General features: G+C 61.8%; 1 protein-coding gene across 2 annotated transcripts in view; it reads right to left on the bottom strand.

Annotated features, from left to right (window-relative positions):
- Positions 1-2,325: 2,325 nt before the first annotated feature.
- CHRNB4 (cholinergic receptor nicotinic beta 4 subunit) overlaps positions 2,326-14,506 on the bottom strand; it is a 28,049-nt gene continuing 15,868 nt past the window's right edge. For both annotated transcript variants that reach the window (XM_059677958.1, XM_059677957.1), the window contains exons 2-6: positions 12,423-12,571; positions 10,609-10,653; positions 10,399-10,508; positions 8,622-9,534; positions 2,326-3,141 (exon numbers count right to left, since the gene is read on the bottom strand). In XM_059677958.1, coding sequence (XP_059533941.1) covers positions 3,001-3,141; positions 8,622-9,534; positions 10,399-10,508; positions 10,609-10,653; positions 12,423-12,536 — 1,323 coding nt within the window. In that variant the 5' untranslated portion in view covers positions 12,537-12,571 and the 3' untranslated portion in view covers positions 2,326-3,000. The remainder of the gene's footprint in view (positions 3,142-8,621; positions 9,535-10,398; positions 10,509-10,608; positions 10,654-12,422; positions 12,572-14,506) is intronic.

The raw sequence follows: 14,506 nt of genomic DNA, 5'->3' as shown, positions 1-14,506 counted from the left end.
GCACGGACCCATGCACATGCCCGGGTTGCACGCTCAATTTCCAGTAGGGGGCGTGCCAGGAGGCAGCTGATCAATGTCTCTCTCTCCTCCCTTCCTCTCTGAAATCAACAAAAATGTATTTTAAAACAATAATTAAGCCCTGGCTGGTTTGGCTCAGTGCGTAGAGCGTTGCCTTGCGGACTGAAGTGTCCCGGGTTCGATTCTGGCCAAGGGCACGTGCCTGGGTTGCGGGCTCGATCCCCAGTAGGGGGCATGCCAGAGGCAGCTGATCAGTGATTCTCTCTCATCATTTATGTTTCTGTCTCTCTATCTCTCTTCCTCTCTAAAATCAATAAAAATATATTTTAAAAAAATAATTATTAAATGAGCAAAACAGTCAAATAGATACTCCACCAAAGAGGATATTCAGAAGGAAAAAATAAATAAAAGAAATCACAGGAAAAAGATGTTCCACGTCAGTAGCCACGAGACTAGAGAAAAGCAAACTGGAAACCAGGCAGAGGTTCGCCTTCACAGGCACGGTGCTAGCTAAAGCAGAAAGCACAGCCAGTCCCAAGTGCCGGCGAGGACACAGAGCAACGGGGCCCTCCTACCTGGCCGGTGCAAGTGCAAGACGGCACAGCCCCTCCTGCGAGCAGGGTGACGGTCTCACCTCAGTTACACGTACACTCCCCCTCGAGCCCGGCTCCCGAGTCTTTATCCGGAGAAATGAAAACTGCTGTTCACGGAGCAGCTCTGTGTACAATTGCCCCAAACTGGTCCCAGCCTAAACGTGCTCAACACCCACGTGACCGAGGAGCAATCGGTCGGTGGCCTCAGCGACTTGGATCCGAGTCTCAAAGGCATCACGTGAGCAAGCGAGGTCCCATACCGTGCGATGCGTGTGAACGGTGTTCCCGGCTAGACTAGACCGAGTGATCGGGGAAGATGGGTGGCTGCCGGGGCTGGGGGCGGAGGGAGGCAGGACCACAGCGATAGCACAAAGGAGTTATCTCTCTATATAAAAGCCTAAGGGACCCTCGCACCCCAACGGACGGCTGAACAGGCTGTGTGGGGCGACCAGGCCTGCAGGGGGGTCAGTGAAGGGCGACCAGCCCCACAGGAATGTCAGTGAGGGGCGACCAAACGACTGAGCAGCAGGCTGCGTGGGGGTGACCAGGCCAGCGGGAGGGGCAGTTAGGGGAGATCAGGCAGGCAGGCAGGTGAGCAGTTAGGAGCCAGTGGTCCCGGATTGTGAGAGGGATGTCCGACTGCCGGTTTAGGCCGGATACAGATCGGGCCTAAACCGGCAGTCGGACATCCCCTAAGGGGTCCGGGATTGGAGAGGGTGCAGGCTGGGCTGAGGCAACCCCTCCCTCCCAGTGCACAAATTTTGTGCACTGGGCCTCTAGTCCTATATAATAAAAGCCTAATATGCTAAGTGTCCAGTTGTCTGTCAACCAATCAAAGCTAATGCTATATCAATAATATGCTAATGCTGCTCAATCGCTCGCTATGACGTGCACTGACCACCAGGGGACAGATGCCCCAACCCATAGGTTAGCTTGCTGCTGGGGTCTGGCTGATCGGGACTGAGCGAGATGGGCCGAACTCGCCCTGGAGCCCTCCCACGGTCCCTTCCCGGCCCCAAGTGTGCACCAGGGGGGTCCCTCGGCCTGGCCTGCGCCCTCTTGCAATCTGGGACCCTTCGGGGGATGTCAGCTGGTTTCGGCCCAGTCCCGCAGACCAGGCCGAGGGACCCCACCGGTGCACGAATTCGTGTACTAGGCCTCTAGTTTTTATAATGGGTCTCATGTATTCTGATTACACGAACCTAGACACATGTCAAAAATGTACTTTTCCTGGCCAAGAGGAGATTTTTTTGTGTGTCTAAAACTGTCATTTTCATTTTTTAATTCAGAGAGTGAGAGACGGAAACATCCATGATGTGAGAGAATCATGGGTCAGCTGCCGCCTGCACGCCCCACACTGGCATGTGCCCTGACTGGGAATCGATCCGTGACCTCCTGGTTCAGAGGTCGACCGCTGAGCCACACCGGCTGGGCTAGAACTGTATCATTCAAAAAAATAGAATTTACAAAAAGGTATCTTTCCTTCTATAAATATTCTGAGCGCCTACTGTGCATCAGGAACTGGGAAGAGATAAGGCGGGCCGTGAGCATCTGAAGGAGAGAGCTGAACCCGGCGATGATACAGCGCGGAGGGACTGGGCTGTGGAGGGCGAGGGAGGAGAGGGCCAGGCTTTCATGTGGGGAACCAGGGGCGGCCTGAAGGAGGAACAGGAGCCTCTCATTCATTGATTCAACACGTGTTTATTGTGCCGCGCTCTGTCCCGGGCCCCGGGGACGGACGTGGCCCACACACACGCCCGCAGACAAGAACCCCGGGAGCTGAGGGGCACTCGAGGAAGGTGGTGGGTACTGTGGCCCCGGGGGAGAAGGCTGCGGAGTGGGGGACCGGGCAAGACCTCTCGGGGAGGATGCAGCCGGGGCAGAGCCTGGGAGGCCCTGGGGGCGGGAGGGTTTGGGTCGAAGGTCCTATAAAGGCACAGGCTCCGAGCTGGGAAGGATCCTGAAGTGCGTGAGGGACAGAGAGGGCCAGTGGGCCTGGGGGACCAGGAGGGAGACCGGGGCAGGGAGGGTGCGAGGTAAGGGGACTGGCACATAGTGGGTGTAAGATGACTGGCACATAGTAGGTGCTGCTATGGTGCCCGTCCTTGTCCCGATGCAGGGAAGACTGGCCAGAACCAAACCTCCCCGAGCTCCTCCAGCTGGGCTTTCCTGGGTCCCAGCTCGGCCTTCAGAGAGGCCAGCGCAGGCCTCAGGCCTCGCCCCTCCCACGCTGTGGCTGGTTGACGGGCGATGGTGTCATATTCCTTTTGGGGGCCCAGCGGCTCTCACCCTAAAGATACAGCAGACTGCCCACGGGGCCGCTCCCATCATCTCACCCTACACACTGGGGGCGGGGGCGGGGGCGGGGGCCTGGGACATGCAGGGCAGCCTAGGGCCCCCCCGAGGGTGTGTGGTTCTGGAAGAGGGGGGGCAGGAAGAGCCCCACAGTGCCCAGCACGCAGACGACCACAAACACCCACAGGAACAGCCGGTCGACCACCATGGCCACGTACTTCCAGTCCTCCACCACCTGCGGGCAGACGAGAGGCGGGTCACGCGGGCGGGCGGGCACGGCGTCCCCCCTGCCCTCCCCCGCCCCCCCCCCCCGCGCTGGGCCCTCACTATCCCGTCAGGACCCCACAGGCCACTGAGGACTGGGGGTGGGGGGGCCGCTCTGAGCAGGAGGCTGTCCATCCCACCTGCCCCCGTGGCATTGCCGTCACCGATAGGAGATTAGGAATGTGGTCGGAAACCAAACCTGACTAAACAGGGGGACAAGGCCTCTCCCTTATTGTCACCCCAAGCCTCCCGAGCTGGCGCCACCCCCAGCTAGATTTGGGGCCCCCCTTGCTGAGTGGGGTGCGCACGGGGGCATGCAGGACACTTGGAAATACTGGTGTTTGATTTGCTCGGTTCTGGGAACAGCAGTGTCTGTGCCCTGGCTGGTCTGGCTCAGTGGATAGAGTGTCGGCCTTCAGACTGAAAGGTCCCGGGTTCGATTCCTGTCTAGGGCATATGCCCAGGTTGCGGGCTCCATCCCCAGTGGGGGATCGTGCAGGAGGCAGCCGATCCATGATTCTCTGTCATCATTGATGTTTCTCTCTCTCCCTCTCCCTTCCTCTCTGAAATCAATAGAAATATATATTTTTAAAAAAGGTAAAAAATAGCAACGTCTGTGAGTTCCTGTAACCAAGACCCAGCCTCCTCTATTGCATCATCTGGGCCTCTCTCTCTCTCTCTCTCTCTCTCTCTCTGCCAGGTGTGGAGTTGGCAGGCATCTGGCTGGCCCCCACAAATGTGCCTCCTTTGCCGGGAATGGGGTGAGGGGGGTAGATGCCCGCAGAAAGCCCCGGCCTCCTGGCCTCCCTCCCGCACACCTGTGCTCACACCCTGGTCCCTCCGAGTCCCTCTGCGTCCTTTCCCCGGGGGGAGGGGGCGCGAGGCTCGAGCCGGACGTGCGGGCAGCGGTGCGCCAACTGGTGTCAGTGACCCAGTTTGTTAGGGCCCCGTCCACGGCAGCGCGTTCACCCTGGATGATCCCATGGCAGCCAGCCCCGCCTCCAACCCCCCCCCTCAGACCAGCAGGCACCCCGCGGCTCTCCAGGCACGCGCGCCCTCCTGGCTTTCTGGGGTTGCTTTTGGGCAACCCTAATTTCAGACGGCTTTTATGTGGTGTGTGCGTGCACGCCTTTCCCTCTTTTAAAAATAAAAAACGTTGCACTATTTATAGTGACCAGCTGATCACAGGAGGGCGAGAGCTGAGGGTGGCTCAGGGACGGAAGGGCAGGCAGCCGGACGCGGGACAGGGGACCGACCAGGCCCATCCCGTGCTCAGCGCAGGGCAAGCGGGTCGAGGGACGTCCGAACGCTCTGGGGACGGAGCTGGCTCTGCTCTGGGCCGGCCGTGTGGCCCTGAGCCGGTCGCCGGCCCTCTCTGGGCCCAGCCTTCCCGTCGGAAAAGGAGGCTTGGAGGAAACGCCTGGCACAGGCTCCTGGGAGGGTCGGCGGTGACGCAGGCCAGGGCCCCGCGGAGTCCCCCCCACGCGTGTGGCCGGAGGCCCCGGGAGCACGGGTGGGTATGACAGCCGGGGGCCCGCCTGGCTTCTTCCCTGGAGAGGCTCTCAGGGAAGGGGCTGAGGAACAGCAGGGGGCCTGGGAGTGCCAAGCAGGCGGGGAGCCCGTTAGCGGAGAGCTCAGGATGGTGCCAGCTCGGGCAGGGCCATGGAAGACAGAGGTTCTCGGCCCGTGCGCGCCCAGGAACCCCCAGGACCCAGCTAGAAACGTGGCTCCCTGCCCGGCCGGCCTGGCTCAGGGGTTGAGCGTCGACTCATGAACCCAGAGGTCCCGGGTTCGATTCCCGGTCAGGGCACACGCCCGGGTTGCGGGCCGGATCCCCAGTGGGGGGCATGCAGGAGGCGGCCGATCCATGATTCTCTCTCATCATGGATGTTTCTCTCTCTCTCTCCTTTCCCTTCAATAAAAATATAAAAAATTAAAATTAAAAAGCGAGGCCTGGAAGTCGTGTGGAGCCGTGTTTCTCACTGCGGGCGGCACCCGGGAACCCCCTGGAGACCTAGCGAAGCGCCGGCTCTGAGCCAGCGGATCAGAGGGGCCAGGCCACTGCTTTCCCACGGCTCCCAGGCGCGGGGGCGGGGCGGGGGGGGGACCCCAGGGGAGAGCTCGGTCCCACACTCCATCTGAGATCCACTCTCCCCTTCTCTCTTCTCAGTGTCATCCTGGAGCCCTGCCCGCCGGCTCCTCCCCTGCGAGCTGACTCATGGACAGACGCCCAGCGCTCTCCTCACCCCTCTCCCCCGCCCCCTGCAGCTGTGGGCTGTCAGGTCAACATCTGCTCTGACACGCTGTCCACATGAGAACTTTCCCGGACAGACACGCCGTGCCCGGGACGGTGAGAACTTTCCCGGACGGACACGCTGTCCACATGAGAACTTTCCCAGGACGGACACGCCGTGCCCGGGACAGTGAGAACTTTCCCGGGACGGACACGCTGTCCACATGAGAACTTTCCCGGACGGACACGCCGTGCCCGGGACGGTGAGAACTTTCCCGGGACGGACACGCTGTCCACATGAGAACTTTCCCAGGACGGACACGCCGTGCCCGGGACGGTGAGAACTTTCCCAGGACGGACACGCCGTCCACATGAGAACTTTCCCGGACAGACACGCTGTGCCCGGGACAGTGAGAACTTTCCCAGGACGGACACGCTGTCCACATGAGAACTTTCCCGGGACGGACACGCCGTGCCCGGGACGGTGAGAACTTCCCCAGGACGGACACGCCGTCCACATGAGAACTTCCCCAGGACGGACACGCCGTCCACATGAGAACTTTCCCAGGACGGACACGCCGTGCCCGGGACAGTGAGAACTTTCCCGGACGGACACGCTGTCCACATGAGAACTTTCCCAGGACGGACACGCCGTGCCCGGGACGGTGAGAACTTTCCCGGACGGACACGCTGTCCACATGAGAACTTTCCCGGACGGACACGCCGTGCCCGGGACGGTGAGAACTTTCCCGGGACGGACACGCTGTCCACATGAGAACTTTCCCAGGACGGACACGCCGTGCCCGGGACAGTGAGAACTTTCCCGGACGGACACGCTGTCCACATGAGAACTTTCCCAGGACGGACACGCCGTGCCCGGGACAGTGAGAACTTTCCCGGGACGGACACGCTGTCCACATGAGAACTTTCCCGGACGGACACGCCGTGCCCGGGACGGTGAGAACTTTCCCGGGACGGACACGCTGTCCACATGAGAACTTTCCCAGGACGGACACGCCGTGCCCGGGACGGTGAGAACTTCCCCGGGACGGACACGCTGTCCACATGAGAACTTTCCCGGATGGACACGCCGTGCCCGGGACGGTGAGAACTTTCCCGGGACGGACACGCTGTCCACATGAGAACTTTCCCAGGACGGACACGCCGTGCCCGGGACAGTGAGAACTTTCCCGGGACGGACACGCTGTCCACATGAGAACTTTCCCGGATGGACACGCCGTGCCCGGGACGGTGAGAACTTCCCCGGGACGGACACGCTGTCCACATGAGAACTTTCCCGGATGGACACGCCGTGCCCGGGACGGTGAGAACTTTCCCGGGACGGACACGCTGTCCACATGAGAACTTTCCCAGGACGGACACGCCGTGCCCGGGACAGTGAGAACTTTCCCGGGACGGACACGCTGTCCACATGAGAACTTTCCCGGATGGACACGCCGTGCCCGGGACGGTGAGAACTTCCCCGGGACGGACACGCTGTCCACATGAGAACTTTCCCGGATGGACACGCCGTGCCCGGGACGGTGAGAACTTTCCCGGGACGGACACGCTGTCCACATGAGAACTTTCCCAGGACGGACACGCCGTGCCCGGGACAGTGAGAACTTTCCCGGGACGGACACGCTGTCCACATGAGAACTTTCCCGGATGGACACGCCGTGCCCGGGACGGTGAGAACTTTCCCGGGACGGACACGCTGTCCACATGAGAACTTTCCCAGGACGGACACGCCGTGCCCGGGACAGTGAGAACTTTCCCGGACGGACACGCTGTCCACATGAGAACTTTCCCAGGACGGACACGCCGTGCCCGGGACAGTGAGAACTTTCCCGGACGGACACGCTGTCCACATGAGAACTTTCCCAGGACGGACACGCCATGCCCGGGACGGTGAGAACTTTCCCGGGACGGACACGCTGTCCACATGAGAACTTTCCCGGGACGGACACGCCGTGCCCGGGACGGTGAGAACTTCCCCGGGACGGACACGCTGTCCACATGAGAACTTTCCCGGGACGGACACGCCGTCCACATGAGAACTTTCCCGGGACGGACACGCCGTGCCCGGGACGGAAGTGTGTGTGGACGTGTCTAACGACCATGGTATTCCGTGTGCGGTCGCTGACCCCTCCTTCGCGGGACCCCCAGTTCAGAGGAGTCGGTGGGGACAGCTACACGCTAGTGCTTACGGCTGAGAGTTTTTGTAACTCCTTTTAAAAATCTGTAACTGGGGCCCGGCCGGTTCGATTCCCGGTCAGGGCACATGCCCGGGTTGCAGCAGCCAATTGATGATTCTCCCTCATCCATCGATGATTCTCTCTCATCATGATGTTTCTATCTCTCTCTCCCTCTCCCTTCTTCTCTGGAGTCAACAAAAGTATATCAGCCCTCGCTGGTGTGGCTCAGTGGATAGAGCGGACGCCTGTGGACTAAAGGGTCCCGGGTTCGATTCCAGCCAAGGGCACATGCCTGGGTTGCGGGCTTGATCCCCCGCTCCCCCGGCCCCAGGGGGGGACGGGCAGGAGGCAGCCAATCAATGAATCTCTCTCATCGTTGATGTTTCTATCTCTCTGTCTCTCTCCCTTCCTCTCTGAAATCAATTTAAAAAAATAAAAAGGCAAAACTTAATATATATATATATATATATATATTAAAAAACAAACACAAAAACTAAAAAAAAAAAAAACCAAACACACTAAAAACCCTGCAACTGGAGCCCTAGCCAGTTTGCTCAGTGGTTAGAGTGCCGGCCCCTCAAATTGAACAGAGAGAGAGAGAGAGAGAGAGAGAGAGAGAGAGAGAGAAGCATTGATGTGAGCGAGACACATTGATTGGTTGCCTGACCAGGGCCAGGGATCGAGCCTGCCACTGAGGTCCGTGCCCTTGACCAGAATCGAACCCGGGACCCTTTAGTCCGCGGGCCGACGCTCCATCCACTGAGCACCACCGGCCAGGGCGGCCCAGGTCCTCATCTTAGCGTCTGCTCTCGGGGAGCCCAGAACAGACAAAAGGGATCGCGGGCCGTCCCTGCCTCCCCCCAGATGCGTGACGCTATCCTGGAACTCATCCCCACTTTGGATTCCTTATTCCAGCCAAGCGTTTGGGGGCCCTGTGGGGACCGGGGACCCGCCGGGGAGAATGATCCTAGCTCCATCCACCCGGCAGACGGCGGCCGGCCGGCTGGGCCAGCAACTTACGCTCTGGTCCCTGTCGTCGCTCCTCATGTGCCGGGCGATGAAGCTGACGCCCTCCAGCGCCTCCTGCACGTCCCGCGGGAACCTCCCCGAAGCGGCCGGGGCCTTGGGGGCCACGGCGTCAGGACTCACAAAGTACGTGGAGGAGCTCCCGTAGACGGCGGGACCCGCGGCTGAGGCCTCCGACCGGGCCGGGCGAGGCCTGCCGGGCTGGGAGGGGCCCCCCGGGCGCTTCATGAAGAGGAAGGCGGGCAGCTGGTGCAGGAAGCAGCGCTGCACCCAGGGCGCCATGGTGTGGGTGCCGGGCGCGCGGTGGTGCACGTTGAGCACGCAGACGCTGGTGACGATGGAGAAGGTGACCAGCACCATGGTGAACATGAGGTACTTGCCGATGAGCGGCACGTCCAGGGAGGTGGGCGGTACGATCTTGGAGATGAGCAGCAGGAAGACGGTGAGCGCCAGCAGCACCGAGATGCACAGCGTCATCTTCTCGCCGCAGTCGGACGGCAGGTAGAAGACCAGGATGGCCAGCGAGGTGATGAGCACGCAGGGGATGATGATGTTGATGGTGTAGAAGAGCGGCTTGCGGTGGATGATGAAGTCATAGGTCACGTCCACGTAGCGGGGGTCCCGGGGGTCCACCGTCCGGCGCCCCGGCAGCGCCAGGATGTCCCACTCGCCGCTGGGGGTGAAGTCGTCCTTGTTGGCGGTGGGCGTCATGAGGACCATGTCGATCTCCGTGTGGTCGTAGGTCCAGGAGCGGAACTTGAGGCTGCAGTTCTGCCGGTCGAAGGGGAAGTGCTTCACCTCGATCTTGCAGGCGCTCTTGCAGATGGCGGGCGGCAGCCACATGACGCTGCCGTTGGCCTGCACCACCGCGTTGGTGTAGAGGGACACCTCGTAGGTCCCGTCCGCGCTGCGGCGGCCGCCGGGCCCGGAGGGAGGGGAGCAGCCGTTAGAACGCACCCCGAACCCGGGGGGATGATTCTCACGGGGCACCTCAGCGCCCCCCACCCCCAGGCCTTCCCTGGGAAGCCTGCCTCACTGGTACTTGGGACGGCGGGAAGACTTGTTGTTAGACCCATTGCACAGGTGGGAAAACCGAGGCCCCCGGGACGTTAAGTGACTGCTTCAAGGTCGGGAACCTGGCACGCAGAACAGCTGAGGTCGGCCGTCCCTGACCCGCGGTCGGCACACCGCGGCTCGCGAGCCACATGCGGCTCTTTGGCCCCTCGAGGGCGGCTCTGCCACAAAATACCGCGTGCGGGCGCGCACGGACAGTGCGATGGAAACTCATGGCCCACGCGCAGAAGTCGGTATTTTGTGTGACTTAACCCTTCTGCCCTTAAGTCCCTCCCATGGCGGCCTTAGCATATCATTAGCATATTACGCTTTGATTGGTTGAGCGGCTGACTGGACAACTGGGCACTTAGCATATTAGGCTTTTATTCTATAGGATGGTTTCCACTGACCTCTCTCCCAGTCCCTTAACCTTCCCTTCTGCTGTGACCCGTCCGCCGTTAATCCCTCCCGTGGCGGCTTTTACAGTCCCCGTCACCGTCATTTGGAACGGCGGCGGGAAGACCTGTTGTTATACCCATTGTACAGATGGGAAAACCGAGGCCGGGCTTTCCCAGCTGGGCCTCCAGTTCCCCGTCTGTAGCTGAGGGCACTGGCTCTGCTCCTGTCTGACTCCTCCTCCAGCGTGACAGTGAGGGAGTTGGGGTGGAGCCCAGACGGGGTTCAGGCCCCCGCCCCCGCCCCCGCCCCCGCCACTCACTTGTTGTAGAGCACAATGTCCGGCAGCCAGAGGCGCTTGGCGGGGATGCGCAGGACCTTCACGCCCTCGTAGCGGGAGCTGTTCCAGGCCAGGCGGTAGTCTGTCCACTCCTGGGCGGGCGGGCGGGCGGGGCCCGGTCAGCCCCAGGCCCCTGCCACCCACGGCAGCCCTGGAGCGAGGCCCCCCGGGCGGGCACCCTCGGGCACTTACCTGTTTCAGCCACACGTTGGTGGTCATGATCTGCTCACGCTCGTTCTGGGGAGAGAGGGGGGCGGTCAGGCCACGGGTGGGAGGAGCCCCCACACAGAGGCTCTGAGCTCCGGGCCGGGGCCCACCCCGCCCCCCACCCCGCCCCCCACCCGGCAGCCCTCGGAGGCCTCCAGGGCCGTCCAGACCCAGGGAGTCAGAGACGGACTCCTGCTCTCCCCCCCGGGGTGCCCCCGTCCTCCATGGCAGTGCCTCCTCAGGGACTCGCACCCCAGACAGGCCCCCTACTATCTTCTTCTCTAATTTTCACCCTCTTCTGCTAGTGGCCCGGTGCACGAATTCTTACACCAGTGGGGAGGTGTCCCTCTGCCTGGCCTGTAAGATCGGGCTGAAACGGGCTCTCTGACATCACCCAAGGGGTCCCGGATTGTGAGAGGGCGCAGGCCAGGCCGAGGGACCCCACTGGTGCATGATCGGGGCCGGGGAGGGACGAGGGAGGTTGGCCAGCCGGGGAGGGACCGTGGGAGGGCTCCAGGGCATGTCCTGTCCGTCTCACTCAGTCCCTGATGGCCGGACCCCAGCAGCAAGCTAACCTACTGGTCGACTGTCTGCCCCCTGGTGGTCAGTGCACGTCATAGCGACTGGTTGAGCAGCCTTAGCATATCATTAGCATATTACGCTTTGATTGGTTGAACGGCCGACCAGACAACCACACACTTAGCATATTAGGCTTTTATTCTATAGGATGGTTTCCACTGACCTCTCTCCCAGTCCCATAACCTCCCCTTCCGCTGACCCGTCCGCCGTTAATCCCTCCCCTGGCGGCTTTTACATTCTCCGTCACTATCATTTTCTTGAACACACTAGTGGCTATTTTCTTTCTCTTTAAAAAAAAATATTTTTATTGATCTTATTGATTTCAAGGAAGAGAGAGGGAGAGAGATGGAAACATCCATGATGAGAGAGAACCATGGATCGGCCGCCTCCTGCACGCCCCCTGCTGGGGATGGAGCCCGCAACCGGGGCATGTGCCCTGGCCGGGAATCGAACCGGGACCTCCTGGTTCATAGGCCGACCCTCCGTAGTGCCCTTTCAATGTCTCCAGCAAGGCCCCACCTCCTTACTGAAGCTCAGACTCCAACATGCGCCCCTGCCCCAGGCCGTGGGCGTGCCATGCACTCAGCTGGGCCATTTTTGGGGGGGGGCGGGCAGCTTTTCTAATTGTTCTTGTGGAAAGTTGGGTGACCTGGAGCAGGTTACTCTGCGCAACTGACAGGGGGGAACCTTCATGCGTCTTTAAAAGATCTTTTAAAGTCGGGGTGTATACAAACCAGGAGGTCAGGGTTCGATTCCTGGTCGGGGCACAGGCCGGGTTGTGGGCTCGATCCCCACTGGGGGGCGTGCAGGAGGCAGCCGATCCATGATTCTCTTTCATCATAGATGTTTCTCTCTCTCTCCTTCTCCCTTCCTCTCTGAAGTCAATAAAACTATATTTTTAAAAAACGATCTTTTAAAGTTGAGGCGTAACTTTTACACAGTGCGACCTGCACAGGTCTTCTGGGTACCGTTCGACCCGTTTAACAAAGGTGTGACCCACGGAACCCACCTCCCTTTGAGAGGTAATACACCCCTATGAGAATGGGGTCCCGTGCCTCAGTCCTCTCCCTCACTCCCCTTCCCCCTTCATTGATGCACAGAGAGATGATCCGATGAAGAGGCCAGGGCCTTGTCGCCAAGTCCCGGCCCCCTGGCCGTGCCCGAGGGAGAGCAGAGTCACCCGCTCCCGCCCTGCGCCCCGGCCCCGGCCCTGCACCCACCACGCTGATGAGCTGGGCCAGCGAGAGCTGCAGCCGGATGGAGATGAGCTGGGAGGAGCTGGTGGCCGGGCGGATCAGGTTGTTGTAGCGCGTCCTGTTCAGGAGGTCGTCCATGAGCCGCTCTTCGGCGTTGGCCACGCGGCAGTCCCCTGGGGAAAAGGGGGCGTGCAGGAGGCGGCCGGTCCATGATGCTCTCTCATCATGGATGTTCCTCTCTCTGTTTCCCCCTCCCTTCCTCGCTGAAGTCAATAAAAATATTTTTAAAAATCTGGGACAGAACTCAGCTGGGCTCCCCCGTCCCGGCTCCCCCTCCTCCGTTCCTCCAGCAGGGACTGGCCCCCCACACTCCGGACTCCCAGTCCAAAACCCGTGCGTCTTCAAGCGGCCGGCCGCCAGTTCCGTCCGTCCGTCCGTCCTGCCTCCCAGCTTCTGTCTGTCCTCCAGCCCCGTCCTCCCTCACGGCCCTGGCCTGGCTCTTGGGGGAGAGAACGTGTTGGGGGTGGAGGGGCGCCTTGGAGAGAGGGGCACTCGAAGGGGAGCCAGGGACAGCTGAGCAGGGCAGCCCAGGAGAGGGGGGGGGGGGAGGTGAGAGTGTCCGGGGGGGCGGGGGGCGGCGGGGATAGCATGGGCGTCGGAGAGCAGGCGGGAGAGGATGGGGAGTAGGGGGCTGAGGAGGTGGGGGTGCCCCTGGGCCGCCAGCTCACCTGTCTTCCCAGACTCTCTCTCTGGGTGGGGACGGGGTGCGGGGGGTGCGAGGGGGGACAGTGTGCATTGTTCCAACTGAGCGAGTGTGAGGCCGACTCCCCAGGGGGTGAACTCCCGGCCACAGGAGCTGCCGACACCCCCGCCGGCCGTTTCCGACCTGCTGCCCATCTGGAGCTGACGTTACGTTCAGTGGCCGTGAAAGAGGCTCCCGGCACCTTCGCTCCGTCCCTCCCCCACTCTGCCTGGGGCTGCCCAGCCGGCCTGGGTGCTTGGCCTAGATTCTGAGCCCCGCCTCTCACCCCCGAACCCCTGCCAGAGGCCGGGGAGCCCCAGCCCCAGCGGGGTCCCTCCCACGGGCCCTCTCGAGTATATACATTTGGGCTGACCCGTCATTTTATTTTGTTTTTTTTAAATCCTCACCCGAGGACATTTGTCCACTGATTTTTAGAGAGAGTGGCAGAGAGAGGGAGGGACAGAGAGAAATACTGATGTCAGAGAAACATAGCGATGTGGTTGCCTCCTGCACGCGGGCCTGGGCCGGGAGGAACCTGAGACCAAGGAACGTGCCCTTGACCGGAATCGAACCCGGGACCCTTCGGTCTGCAGGCCGGCGCTCTATCCACTGAGCCCCCCTGGCCAGGGCCTGGCCGGCCATTTTATAAAGAGGGGTATGACTTGCCCACGCCCGTCTGCCACGTCTGGGGCGGCTCTGGGTCTGAACCTGCAGCTCCTGGCCCCCGAGTCCCGAGGTTCCGGGGAAGGCGGGTCCCCCATCTCCCAGGGGCTGGTCCACCCGGGTTCCGAGGGGCCGTGGCTGCCCTGGGGACTCCCGCCCAGCCCACCTGGGAGGCTCAGGGGGGGCGCCTTCGGGCCTGTCCTGCCTCAGGCATCTGGCCGGCCCCCAGGGACCCGCGCCACCCTGAGGACCAGCTCTGGGCTCCTGGGTCAGACGCCCCAAACCCCATTCAGCCCCCCTCTCTGCTTCTCAGCCCAAAGGGGAGGCACGTCCTCCAGGCCCCCGGGGAGCAGAGGCAGGGCCAGGGCGGGGCCTCTCCCAGACCCAGCTGCCCCCCCTCCGTCCCTCCCATAGCCCCAGGGCCTCTCTCAGACCCAGCTGCCCCCCCTCCGTCCCCCCCATAGCCCCAGGGCCTCTCTCAGACCCAGCTGCCTCCCTGACCGCCCCCATAGCCCCAGGGCCTCTCTCAGACCCAGCTGCCCCCCCCCGTCCGTCCCCCCCACAGCCCCAGGGCCTCTCTCAGACCCAGCTGCCCCCCTTCCGTCCCCCCCACAGCCCCAGGGCCTCTCTCAGGCCCAGCTTCCCCCCCTCCTGTCCCCCCATACTCCCAGGGCCTCTTCCCTGAGTTGCTGATTCCCAGTAA

This window comes from Myotis daubentonii, chromosome 21 (genome assembly GCF_963259705.1).
Source record: "Myotis daubentonii chromosome 21, mMyoDau2.1, whole genome shotgun sequence".
Taxonomy (NCBI): Eukaryota; Metazoa; Chordata; class Mammalia; order Chiroptera; family Vespertilionidae; genus Myotis; species Myotis daubentonii.
This window is presented reverse-complemented; position numbering and strand designations above follow the sequence as displayed.